Raw genomic sequence first — 14,277 nt, 5'->3', positions numbered from 1 at the left:
ACCATTTACAATTCACATTATTGACATACCCTGTGGCTTTCGAAAATGAACAAAAAAAAATTATGGAATTCAAATATGGAGCAGAAATTATTCCAGGTCATATAATAGCCTACTTCCTCATCATGTTTAGGTGATATATCAACAAATGAAAAAAATAATTTAAGGAGGAAAAAAAAAAGATTGGGCTTTTTTTAAGATAGTATGATCTACTCTTCTAAATATACACATACATAAACAAAGGCCTTTGAAGAAATAATTCTTTTTTATTGATGACTTTAGTTATTTAATAAAATACAGACTTTATGCTAAAGCAATCCTATTTCACTTTATGGCAATTATAGTCTTTCAAAGGGGCGAAATATTCCTGTGCGTAAAAGCAATTTTGCTTGCAGTAATTTGACTTCTTTTGCATAAGGAAAAAGAATCCATCTCTGTCTCAAATCCCTTGTGAAGCTCCTCCAATTTAAATTCTTCAAATTTTACGTTTTTTCCACTCTGGCTTGTCATCTGTTTCATCTTCATCAGATTCTACTTCTGCAAAAACTGTCTTTGGCTGGGTTCTAAAAAAGCATTAAAGAACAATAATGATTAAACAAGAGCTCTGCAGAAGTGTTCAGGTTTGCTCTTAAAATGACAAAAAAAACCTTCCTCCCAAATAAATATTCCATCATTCCTTTACTGATTGATTAAGAAAATTTCTGCTCACATCTACCAAAATCTGATTTTTACCTGGATTATAACTAAGGGGATGTATAAAAACATACATCAAAACCAGAGGTCGGTTTCAGCAGGTTCTGACCAGTTCTGGAGAACCAGTAGTAAAAATTCTGACTGGCCCCGCCCCCATGCCAAGTTCCAGCTGATTGGGAGGAAATGGGAGATTTTACAGTAACCTTCCCCTGGAGTGGGGTGGGAATGGAGATTTTACAGTATCCTTCCCCTGCCAAGCCCACCAAGCCGTGCCACACCCACCAAGCCACACCCACAGAACCGGTAGTAAAAAGTTTTGAAACCCACCACTGATCAAAACATGTACATACCTCACAACATTAATACATTTATTAATGTATTTCTAGGATCTTGAATTTTGGCAACTGATAGAAAAAAGTACATCTTACCACCAGGCTTATACAAGTAGAAAATCTCCTCTCTAGATGAATGTTTGCACACTATTCTAATAACTATTTTCGAATGAACATAAACTGAATCCAACTGAAAAACTCAAGACACTGAAACCCGATCAAGATGTCATTGCATATAACACAAAGTTTACATCTCACTAGATACAAACTACAGATGTTCTTGATTCCAGAGACATTTTCCATTTTACTCAATACTTTACCTATAGCTTATTTATTATTAGTCAAGAAAGTTCAAACAGCGTTAATATAACTGTAATAATTTATTAAAGATTGTTCTGACCCAGCTCCCCAAACATGACAAACCCTCTGTAGTTGAAGCAATGATTCCTTTATTAAGAGCGCCAGCAGCCCCAGCAAAAGGTTTCTCTCTCACAGCAAGCTAACAAGTCAGGCCAGCAGGGAGATGAATAGTTGTCTGCCACACCTAGTCATCTCCGCTCCCTGCCTTTTATCCCCAGATCTAGAGTGGGGCTCCACTAGCAGCGGTGGCTCTTCCTTCCCAAGGATCGACCCACAGATTTCCGCTGTTCTCCACTCCTCTGCCTTCTGCGCATCCACACGTCAGGCACTGGACCCAGCTGTTCCTCCTCTTCCTCATCAGCCACTTCCAGATCTGGGGGCTGTTGACTCTCCATCTGAGGGCTGACGGATGTCCCAGGCTCTGCCTCTATCTCTCACTGCCAGCTCTTCCCCCTCGGAGCTCTCAGCTTGCCTTGATGCTGACCCTGACTCCCATGCCTCCTCATCTGATTCGGCTGCTGGAAAGGCCAATGGCCGACAGCCCACAACAACAATGAAATCAATTACTTTTTAGATATATTTCAAATTATAGTCTGAAAAAATCTTTGTTATTTCAGCTTACTAATCAGATTCTTCAAAATTCAAATCGTGTTTATTCTTGTAAAAGGCCTACATCAATCTGTGGTCCGCAGACCCCTGGGGGCCATGATGTTGTCACAGAGGGTCTATGAAGGCTTGAAGAAATGTTATGATTTAAACCTTGAGTTAAGTCTTGGTGAACTGTGGCCAGGGTATGTGGCCACAAAAGGTATTTAAAGGGTGATGAAGAAAAGGTTGAGACCACTGATCTATGTCTGTCTGTCTGATCTGTATACTGTCTTGAACTGCCATTTTTATGCCCCTTGCATCAACAAGCTCTAAGCCTATGGAAAAGGCTAAAAAATTCCTTATAAATTATAAAATCCCTTATAAAATCCTTTATGAATAAGTATAAAAATACTTATTTTTAATGTATGTATTTAGATTTATGTTATTTAGCTAAAGGGAAAAATAATTCATGAGAAGAATGGCTGTATAACATATTTAATCCAATTCAGATGAGCTCTGATTTCAGTATGATGGCTCTGATCCTAACTCGCCTTCTCTAATTCCATCTTGTGCTTTTTCCTTTTTCTAACTTCTTTTCCATCGTCACCATCCCCTGCCTTCTTCTTCTTCTCTTTTAATAGGGCTTCACTCAAGATAATCATCGTTCCTATCACCCATCTCCTCCCACTTATGACTGTATGACTGTAACTTGTTGCTTGTATCCTTACGATTTATATTGTTTCCTAGTATTTGATTGCTTATTTGTACCCTATGACTATCATTAAGTGTTGTGCCTTATGATTCTTAACGAATGTATCTTTTCTTTTTATATTCACTGAGAGCGTATGCACCAAAGACAAATTCCTTGTGTGTCCAATCACAATTGGCCAATAAGGAATTCTATTCTATTCTATTCTATTCTATTCTATTCTATTCTATTCTATTCTATTCTATTCTATTCTATTCTATTCTATTCTATTCTATTCTATTCTATATATATATCAAGACATTTTAGTACAACTTACTGATACTGTTACAATTTTCAGTAAAAGTTAAACTATTGAAAAAAATGAGAGAATGTATTTTTAAATATATATTTTCTTATATTCAACTTCACCAGAGTTTAAGGCATATTGTCCAATCCATGCTTTTTAAAATTTACTTACTTGGAATATGCTGGAGCAACCCAGTAGGGACTTTCTTCTGCTTCTTTTGCATGCCGCAAAATAGCTTCTCGGGGATTGCTATCATCAGTTTTATCCAGTGCAATATTCTTCACTATGTATGACGACAGAGTACCTCCATGAGTTCCAACACGACCACCACGGCCTAATAAGAACAAAGAATAAACAGTTGTGAAAAATGTAAGAGCAAATAGGACAGACATTAAGCAAATATCTATATATACATATCGATATAAAAAAGTGAATATTCTAGTACGGGGTGTCAAACCTGCAGGGTCACGTTGTCATCACGTGATATATCGCAACTTTCCCCCTTCGCTAAAATATGGATGGGCATGGCCAACGTGTGACGCATCCAACCTGTGAGTTTGACACCCCTGTTCTAGTACATCAGCGTTTTCAAACTTTTATAGTTTATAGTTTATGCTTGCTTTTATCAAGTTGATTTGATCTTCCACAATAAAAGTCATTATCCCTCTCAACCCTTCTTTGATTAGATTGCACCTAGAATATACTGTCTAGTTCTAGCACTCCATTTTAGGAAGGATATGGATAAACTAATTCAGGAACATGGAAAGAAAAACGTATAAGGAATCTGTAGAGAAATTGGGCGTATTTAGTGTGGAGAATAGACATTATAATTTTAAATTTGAAGAGAAGCATAGTAGCTGAATTCAAGAATAAGATTGTCATGTAGAAAATTGTAACTATAATAAGAATATTATTTATCACAGAAATAAAATATATTTTATCAATCTATTGCTACTTGTCAGTTGCTCCAAGACTTTTAGACACACAGTGGCATATACATGAATTAAATAAATAAACTAGATGGGACAAAGCTATTCAGAATTTTTTTTAAGAAGACAAGACTAGAAACAATGGGATTAAATTAGAACATGAATGAGAACAGATGATCTTCAGGAAAAATATTCAGGAGTATGAAGGCTATTGTTTAACGCATTGTAAGCCGCCCTGAGTCTCCGGAGAAGGGTGGCATATAAATCAAATTAAAAAAAAAAAATTCCACAACATTAACAACTATGCCATAACAGAGTACACTGTTTTACAAGATAGTAGACTCTCTTTTTGCAATAGATGTTTAAATAAAGATTGGATGGACATATGTCCAGGGTGCTTTAGTAATTGGGTTTTGCATGAGAGAGAGCTGGATTAGATAATCTCCCAGGTACTTAGAATAACAGATTGGAAGGGACCTTGGAGGTCTTCTAGTCCAACCCCCTGCCCAGGCAGGAAACCCTACACCACTTCAAATGGTTATCCAACATCTTCTTAAAAATTTCCAGTGTTGGAACATTCACAACTTCTGGAGGCAAATAAGTTCCACTTATTAATTGTTCTAACTGTCAGGAAATTTCTCCTTAGTTCTAAGTTGCTTCTCTCCTTGATTAGTTTCCACCCGTTGCTTCTTGTCCTACCCCCAGGTACTGGGAGGTATATGATTGTATAAAATAAATATCTAATGGCTTTTGCAGTATTTTGCTGGCAGCGGATTTCAAAAATCTGGTTACCTGGTCCTGCTACTGGAGGTTCTGGTTTGTGAGATTTCACAGGATCCATTCTGTCCTTTTCCAGCTGTTTTCTTGTACTTCGCTGGCGTGGTTCACGAAACATTGGAAGTGCATGAGCTTCATGAGGATAAAAAGGAAAACGTCATATTTAAAAGCAAAGATCTTCAAATGTTACACAATGTCCATCACTTTGTTTTGCCATCTACATTTGTGAAGTGAAAATCTTGAACTAGGCAGATAGTCTAGACCAGGGGTGGGCAAATGTGGCTCTTTTGCGACCTGTGGACTTCAACTCCCAGAATTCCTGAGACAGCTTGGCTGTCTCAGAAATTCTGGGAGTTGAAGTCCACAGGTTGCAAAAGAGCCACATTTGCCCACCCCTGGTCTAGACATAGACTATTCAGTTGACTAGCCGGGATTAAGCAAGGCATAATGTCTAGGCATGGGACTAGTGTAGGATACCTCCAGTGTTGAGGGAATGACTTTGTACAGTATAAATTACTAAGTATAATCTTGCTCTGAGAGTGCAGAAAATATTCTTAAAAAGTTAACCTAAATTGTAATTTTAAGGGAACCTCTCTCAGAAATAACAGAATAACAGATCTGGAAGGGACTTTGGAGATCTTCTAGTCCAGGGGTCCTCAATCCCCAGGCCACTACTAGGCCGTGGCCTATTTGGAATTGGACTGTGTGAATGGCTGGCTGGAGAGCATGCACACGCACTGCTCAACTTGTGTGAATGGCAGGCCGGCAGGTTAGGCCAAGCTGCAAAGGTTGGGGACTGCTGTTCTAGTCCAAATTTTGGACTAGACCTTCTAGTCCAAACCTCTTCACAAACTTTATATTAGTAAAAGTTAGAAAAGCCAGCGTAACATAGTGGTTACCAACAGCAAATTATAAACTGAGGGTCTTTGTACCTTAGCCACAAAGCCCATCAAGGACTTTGGGCCAGTCACTTTCTCTCAGCTCTAGGAAGAAGGCAACAGCATAAAAACACTTCCAAAAATGGCAAGAAAAACCCAGGGGCTTGTCCAGGGAGCTGCTAAAAGTCAAAATGGACTTGAGCACCAACAAAACAAAAAAATCCCATTCACCCCTTCAAAATATTAAAAAAGAGGATTTTTGTTCCATATTTCACCCGCATGCAAATAGGAGAGAAAAACAAAAGTATTTTCAAATTAGGGAAAGGTTTGGTGATAGCAGTAACACCAATACATTCCTCAAAGAACTTCCAACTTTATTGTGATTATGCTCTAGTTTGGAAGAAAAAAAGACAAAAACAAGGGAAGGATAGTTATCCGAGTTTGAGGATTATACACCCAACGCATGCCATAGCAATAAGCTACTGTTGCAAGCAAACCCCCAGAAGTGGAAGGAAGAGAGGAATCCCTTCTCTGAGCCAGCCTTTTTGAGAAAAAGCAATTTAAGTACTGTGTCTTAATTTAAGGCAGCATCCTTAAGGCAGCATCCAGAAGGGAAAATACGATATCTTTAAAGGATCTGCAAAACTGGAATACCATGTATGGTCTCCAATGTTTGCAAAATATAGTAAAGTATTCCAGCCAGTAGCCAGCCCTAAAATTTGAGCTAAAGGTTTTGCAGAAGATTCTATTTTCTGATCTTATATTTGGGACAAATTGAGTAATACATAGTAGTGGTACATATGGCTCAGAGGTGGGTTGCCCCCGGTTAGGACCAGTTTGCAAGAACCGGTAGTAAAACCGGCGGGAGGCTCCGCCCACTGATCCGGACGTCATCATAGGTGATCTGCGCATGTGCAGAAGAGCGTGCACGGGCACAATGCGAACCGGCAGTAAAGGTAAATAGAATCCATCCCTGATGTGGCTGAATAAAGGTACCCACTTCCCTCTCCTCCGCCAAACAGCTGATAAGCAACTTTAGTTCATTTTTTAAAAGCTTTTGTAACCCTTTGTATTAGAGCAGGGGTGTCAAACCCAAGGCCAGGGGCCGAATCTGGCCTGTGGGGTGCTTAGATCTGGCCCGCGGGGCCGCCCTGGAAACAGTGAAGAATTGGCCCGCAGTGCCTCTGCCAGCAAATGCGGCCCTCCCTAGGTCCATTTTCGTTGGCGGAGGGTTGGAGGAGCCTGTAGCAGCTGAAAATGAAGCTCAGGAGCCCATTTTCGCTGGCAGAGCACTCAGGTCACCACAGGCACCCCCAGCACGAGTAGCATTGAGCTGGCCACACCCACCCTGGTCACGCGCACCCTGGCCCCCCGAGGTCAAACACAACCCTGAGGCAGCCCTCAATGAAATTGAGTTTGACACCCCTGTATTAGGGTCTTAATACATTATGATAAAAATTCTATACTTATTAAGGATTCAAAAGGAACCTACGTGTTATAATATAATCTTGTGTGAGAGTCTCTGCTTGTCTTTCTTTTCTTTTAGTCTTCACAACGCACAGCTTTGCTCCCCTAGGGATGATAAAGAATAAAAAAAGATTATTATAAATGCCATAAAAAAGAAGGAACATTTTATCATACATGGCAAAATTACTCTCAAAAGTATTGGAAGAAAGACATCCAAATATTTAGAAAAGTCCTAAAAATAAAATTTGAACTGAAACCACAAATAGTCTAATTAGGTATAATTCCAGAAACCATAAATGAAAAAATATCACACAGAGCTGTGGTGAAAGCTGCAAGAACAAATTTGGCACAATGTTGGAGAAGATGAACGATCAAAATTGGAAAACATGCAGCAAGAGCAAAATTGACAGTATATATCCATAAGAGAAGTCTAACTGTAAGGAACAAAATTAATGTGGATTTAAAAAATCATTATGTTAGACATGCCAGATTGAGAATATGGAATAGATAGAAACCCAATTTGTACCTCAAACACTATGGTCCTTTCACCATTTAGCACAAGAAGCACTTTGTCCACAAGACATAATAGGCAAACACAAATGGCTAATTTATTATGAGATACTACAATTTTGTCAGGGTGAATATAAAATAAAATTAAGAGAACAACTGATGGCAGAGCGATAGTTATCAATGATCCTCTTATTTAGTTATTAGAAAGATTTAAAGTAGACAAAAGAGTTGTATACTTTTGATTATTGTAAGACTCAGTTTGAAATAGAATTGTATACAAAGGTGGCATAGTTAGTGTATAAACTTTTACTGAAACTTGAAATAGAAGAACAAGTAAAAGAGTCTATGAGAAACTGAGTTAAAGATCCATTCATACTGATGGATCAGCGGGAAAATATGGGTTTAAAATTATTGAAATTTACACTAGGTTATAATAAAATTTATAAGACGATGTGTAATTGATATATGTCATCAAAGAAATTGTCTAGAATGTATAAATTTACATTAGAAATATGAACAACAAGAAGGGACCTTTTTCATGTTTGGTAGACATATAAAGAGAGGGACGTGGTGTCAATCAAAAGGTCGGCAGTTCAGCAGTTCGAATCCCTAGTCCCGCGTAACAAAGTGAACTCCCGTTACTTAACCCAGCTTCTGCCAACCTAGCAGTTCGAAAGCACGTAAAAAATGCAAGTAGAAAAATAGGGACCACCTTTGGTGGGAAGGTAACAGCGTTCCGTGCGCCTTTGGTGTTTAGTCATGTTGGCCACATGACCACGGAGACGTCTTCAGACAGCGCTGGTTCTTCGGCTTTGAAACGGAGATGAGCACCGCCCCCTAGAGTTGGGAACGACTAGCATATATGTGCAAGGGGAACCTTTACCTTTACCTTTAGACATATAAAAAGCTAGGAAATTCTGGATTTACATATGCTCACTGATTCAGAGAGTTTTACAGATTAATATACAATTGAGACCAGAGATTCTTCTTTTGGGATTGTTAAACAAACAGTTGGGGGAAAAAGCCATGGAATTGTACATGATAACTGCAGCAAGATTATTGTATGCACCAAAATGGAAAGAGAGGATACTACTCATAATAGAGAAATGGTTGCTAAAGATGATGGAACTTGCTGAGATATCTAAATTGACTTCTTTTATCAAAGAAAAGGCAGTATTTACATTTATTACTGACTGGTAAACTCTTGTGGACTTTTTGCATTAAAATATGATTTCTGAATAGACAAAATAGATTATAGAAAGAAGAGAGTTATGTTGTAACCATAAAATAAGAGATAAACTTATAGTTGTCTTTGCAACTGTAAGATAGGAAGCTATTTCTTTGTATGTTTTTTCCTTTCCTTTCTTTTGTAATTTTCTATTACCTTTTTCTTTCTTGCACTTTTAGCTTTCTCTTTGATTTCTTTCTTTTTCTTTTCTTTTTCCTACTTCAGATTAGTTTGTATTTTTTTTTTATAATTGGCTGGTTTTTTTTTAAAAAAAACTTTAATAAAATAAATCTCCCCACCCCAGGAAGGAGGCAATGGCAAACCACTTCCCAAAAATCTTGCCAAGACTACTTAATTCCAGATTGCTTCTCTCTTCGCTTAGTTTCCAACCAATTTATCTATGTGATCACTAGAAGTCAACAATGACTTGATGGCATGTAATCAATCAAAAATTATCGATGGATTTATGCATGAATGTCTATGGAAATTCTTAGTCATCCAGGTCATGGTTGTCCCAATGGTGCTTTTTCAAGAGGGAACTGGAGTTTCTTGTTTTTCTTTGAAGACATTTTGCTTCTCATCCACGAAGTTTCTTTAGTTCTGACTGAATGGTAGGGTGATGGAAGGATTTATATTCCTTGCAGACAGCTGGTCATTTGCATTCTTTTAGCGAGTTGTTGAGGCTACTTGGAGGTTTGACTCGGTCCTCCGGATCACCTGAGTAGTGCAAATGGGTGTGGTGCCTTCTTGAATTGCCGAAAGGACTGTATTGTAGACTGGAGATCAGTGATGGGTTGCTCCCGGTTCTGACAGGTTCTTTAGAACTGATAGTAAAAACGGCGGGAGGCTCCGCCCACCCACCCGGACATCATAATTGACGATCTGTGCATGCGCAGAAGCGCACGCTCCTGTTGAGAACCGGTAGTAAAGATAAGTAGAACCCACCCCTGCTGGAGATAGATAACATCATATCCCTCTCCCTCTGTTGAAAGAGGGCTGATCAATTTTGACATAAGATGGCCTCTTTGACCCCTCTTTTAAACCAGTGTCCTTTCTGTCCAAAATGTTGACTTTACTGAAAAGAGTGGCCTTTCTCTTTTAAATGCAGATGGACTGCTGAATTTTGTCCTGACTGGTTTGTTCTCCTATGTTATGCCATGTGTTTATTCAGCAGCCCATCAACATTTAAAAGACAAAGGCGAAGCGAAACATTTTCAAAGAAAAACAAGGAAGTCCAGTTGCCTCTTGAAAAAGCACCTTTGGAACATTTGCGCATGAACTTAACCTGATTTCAGTGGTTGAGTCAAAATGATGGTGGTTTGCACCATCTTAGAGACTTAGCAAGAGACCCAGCTTGGTTTAGTGGTTAAGGCATCAGGGTAAAACACAGGAGATGGTGAGTTCTGCTCTCACCTTAGTCATAAGACTAGCATAGTCACCTTGGGCCAATCCCTCTTTCAGCCTAGAAAGGAAGCAATGACAAACTATTTCTGAAAACGTGATAAGAAAACTGCAAAGACTTGTCCAGGTGGTCGTCAGGAATTAAGACCCCCTTGAAGGCACCAAAAATAAAGGACAGTTTATTTCCTTATTTAACAGATTTATCGGTCATGCCGATTTCAACTGAAAAGTTGGGACTGTTTACAAAGTATACATAATGAGAATTAGGATTTCTACACTTTTTCCAGTTGTGTATCCAGAAACAGAAATGACAGAAATTGGCTATGGTTAGTTGAGTCATCTGGACCAATGAATAGTGGTAATAATGACCACAGCTAGTTTCAAAGAAAGTCAGCTTCCATCTGTAATTAGTGAAGCTGGCTTGTTTAGATTAATCATAATTTTAAGTCTTTCTATAGTTTATAAGTTTCTCAAAAGCAAAAAGTGAATGCCTCTGAAGTTCCTCTCCTTGGCTAAGCTAGGTGGAACAAAACCAAAGATCTGTGATTTTAATGATTTAAGTAAAAACATTCTACCAAGAGTAGCCGGAATGTGGCCTCTTGCTGACACAGAATTTGCCTAACAAGTTCAGGAACCAATTAGGGTATTTTGGAAGTTGAAGTCCACACATAAAGTTGTTGAAGTTAAGAAAGACTGCTCTAGGGCAGTGTTTCACAACCTTGGCCCTTTGAAGATGAGTGGAGTTCAACTCCCAGAATTCCCTAGCCAGCAAAGCAAAGCCGGCTGGGGAATTCTGGGAGTTGAAGGCTGCCCATCTTCAAAGGGACAAAGTTGAGAAACACTGCTCTAGGAGATGCCCTGGGTCACATTATAATCAGATATAAAAGTATATACTTTTATATCTTAGAGCTAAGATGGGGACTTCCCCCAAGACCCCATCTTAGCTCTAAGAGTCCCTGGCATTGCAAAGGCTTGAGAGGTGGTGCCAGGTTTACTGACCAAATAGCTTTCTGAGTTGCAGAGTTTTAAACAATGGTCTATTTGTGAAGAGCTAGATTGTCAAAACAGCCTTTCCTAATGTGATATCCTCCTTGCCTATGCAAGGGTTGATAGCGCCGTACTGAAAACGCCTGGGGAAAATCAGACAAACATCAGCAAGTCTATTACTTATATTTCCTATGTTGTAGCACAGAGAGAGGGCTGCACAGGGAACATAGAACATAGAATAACAGGGTTGGAAGGGACCTTGGAGGTCTTCTAGTCCAACCTCCTGCTCAGGCAGGAAACCCTATACCATTCCAGACAGATGGTTGTCCAATCTTTCCTTAAAAACTGCCAGAGATGGAGCGTCCACAACTTCTGGAGGCAAGCTGTTTCACTGATTAACTTGTTCTCACTGACAGGAAATTTCCCCTTAGTTTTAGGTTGGATCTCTCATTAACGGTAATTTTGAACAGTTGCGGAACGAATGGACATAAACCAAGGATTACCGGGATATGTCTTGTGTGCTTTTTCTTTCAGCCTTCTTCTTTTATAATTTGTGCATTAAATATCTCAGAAATGAGAAAAGGCTTAGCAACTTGATTCTAAAAAAACATCCAACTTCATGGCTTTTATTTCTGAATTGGCAAGAAACATTAGTTTCTTATTTTCATTTTTTTTTTCAAACCAAGAATAGAATATAGAATATAGAATAAAATTAATAGAATAGAATAGAACAGAACAGAATAGAACTGGGAGGGACCTTGGAGGCCTTCTAGTCCAACCCCCTGCTTAGGGAGGAAACCCTATAGCAGGGTGTCAAACTCAAGGTGCTTAGAACTAGCCCGTGGGGTCGCCCTAGAAACAGTGAAGGACTGGCCCGTGGTGTCTCTGCCAGTGAAAACGGAGCTTGGGAGCGCCGTGTGTGCCCCACCCGAGCTCCATTTTCAGCTGTGATGGCCTCCTGCAACCTTTTGCCAGTGGCAGAGGTTTTTACTGGCAGAGAGCTTGGGCCGCCACAGGCACTCCTGACATGAGTGACGTTGAGCTGGCCACACCCAACCTGGCCACATACCCAGCCTCCCAAGGTCAAACACAACCCTGATATGGCCCTCAATGAAATCGAGTTTGACACCACTGCCCTATACTGTTGTGATTGCGGCGGCCCGGCAACAGGGACGTTGCCGGCGGATTAGCTAGAAGGGAGTGGCTGACGCGCACGGGAGTTTTACTGGGTTCCTATTGGTTAGCTCGTTGACAGCTCGGGATATAAAAGAGCTGTCAGTTACCAGAAGTTTGTTCCGTTCCGTTCCGTTCCGGTCGTTGCTGTTATTAAATGTGAATAAAACCTTCGTTCATGCCGCTCTCGCCTCGTTAATGTCTCAGCTGCCAACGGAACATATACCATTTCAGAAAAATGGAAGTAGGATCAAAAAGTTGGAATGATTGTGCCATTGAAAACTTGCCCCTTTTACATGTGATGCATGAATGCAAATAAGTTGGGGCTTCAATCTGTAAGTTAGGGTGGCCATCTTGACCACCCCCCTCCCCATAGAAATCTGGAAAATGATAAGGCTGTCAGGAACTAAGATTTTCAACTTGATGATGGGTTAAAATAAATCAACTTAATACACAAAATCATCCAATTTTTCTTAAAACATTCCACCCTTTCACTTACAGAATCACGTATGTGGGAAGTTGTTTTATATTTGTTCCCACAGTTATGAGTCTAATTACCCCATAAGCATTTTTTTTTTTAAATTTTGAGATGGACATTTACATTTTATCCTGTAAAAAGCCCTTTTCTACCCTCGGGAAAATAAAAGTGCTATAAAATATTTCCGCAATGGTTAGAATACTACAAAATGACAGCAAGATGTTCAAATGTCCAAATTCAATAATGATAGAAAATTTTAAATTACATTTTTTTTTCAAAAAAAAAAAAGACCATCTATTTGACATTTTTCATTTTCACATTGACTTTTTGTTGTAACATTAATGAGCAGGGGCTGCAAAAACTGTGGGACAGACCAGAAATCTGTTTTATTTCTTTACTGTCTGAGTAAAGAGCCCAGCTGCATAAATATATTACACAAATGCATGTTGAAAAAAAACTACCTGGGAATCAGGCTTTTACCAATTCAGAGACAATCTCTTGGGTGCAGCCTTTGCTGCTTGCGCAACAAAAATAAAAATAAATTCCCATTAGTGCTGAAATTAAAAACAGTGGTTTTATTCTGGACAACAACTAACTATACGTGATTTAATCTCAAAAACTAAGATTAAAACATAATCTTCTATTTTAGACATAATGGGAAATTCTTTTTTTATAAAGTTATCAGGCTCACAAGCACCAAAGTCAATTGGGGACAAGAACGCAGGGCCTGGACAGGATATTTAATTCCCAGTTTAATAAATCACCCAGCAGATAGAGTTGTTGTTTTTGGTTCATTGCACTGGTGACACTTCTGCAATTTTTAGATGCAGCATTCCAGAAATGTTAATACGGATAATGCTAAATTCCAGTGTATTTTTGAATCACAAATTGTAAACCTTTTTAAAAAAAAAAAACCCGCAAACAGATTTCAACAGGATCTCACACTCTCTATCCATGAAATCAGATCACAATACAATAATTCCTGGGGCTTTTATAAAACCTGCAGGGACCGGAATTGTTCTGCTGGGCTCTGAGAAATGATACCATGCAAGGTGGATTAATGCATCGTACTGTAACATTTAAATTGTAATCTGAATTTTTATTGTGGCTTATTACCTTTGTTTTAAGATTTTAAACCAACAGGGGTCATAACATTTTCTTGACATATAAATGAGAAAAATAAATAAACTTACTACCTTTGACTTTTGAAGGGATCATAGTATACTTTTGCTAATCCATTTCCTGTTCCAACCATGATTTGGTTCAGTTTAGGATGCCACAGACACCGAACGACACTCTGTAAAGTGAGATGACAATGTAAATCAACAGAAGATCTGGACACACAGGTTTTCAATTCCAATACAACAAACCTGAGTATTCTGCAGCCATTAAACCAATCTGGCCTGCGGTGGAAGGCAATGGCAGGGGGCAAGGAGGCATCGGGGCAGGGAATGTCAGAATATTCATGACTGGGAAGACATGGT

General features: G+C 39.0%; 1 protein-coding gene across 2 annotated transcripts in view; it reads right to left on the bottom strand.

Moving 5' to 3' along the window:
* Positions 1 to 243: 243 nt before the first annotated feature.
* The window catches only part of WDR70 (WD repeat domain 70), a 136,736-nt gene continuing 122,702 nt past the window's right edge, over positions 244 to 14,277 (bottom strand). For both annotated transcript variants that reach the window (XM_060690705.2, XM_060690706.2), the window contains exons 14-18: positions 13,990 to 14,090; positions 7,042 to 7,121; positions 4,687 to 4,803; positions 3,137 to 3,299; positions 244 to 560 (exon numbers count right to left, since the gene is read on the bottom strand). In XM_060690705.2, the coding sequence (XP_060546688.1) occupies positions 473 to 560; positions 3,137 to 3,299; positions 4,687 to 4,803; positions 7,042 to 7,121; positions 13,990 to 14,090 (549 nt within the window). In that variant the 3' untranslated portion in view covers positions 244 to 472. The remainder of the gene's footprint in view (positions 561 to 3,136; positions 3,300 to 4,686; positions 4,804 to 7,041; positions 7,122 to 13,989; positions 14,091 to 14,277) is intronic.

The sequence above is a fragment of the Pantherophis guttatus genome, chromosome 2, assembly GCF_059756535.1.
Source record: "Pantherophis guttatus breed Tessera chromosome 2, ASM5975653v1, whole genome shotgun sequence".
NCBI classification, from domain to species: Eukaryota; Metazoa; Chordata; class Lepidosauria; order Squamata; family Colubridae; genus Pantherophis; species Pantherophis guttatus.
Note: the sequence above shows the minus strand (reverse complement) of the source record. Positions and strands in the feature narration are given on the sequence as shown.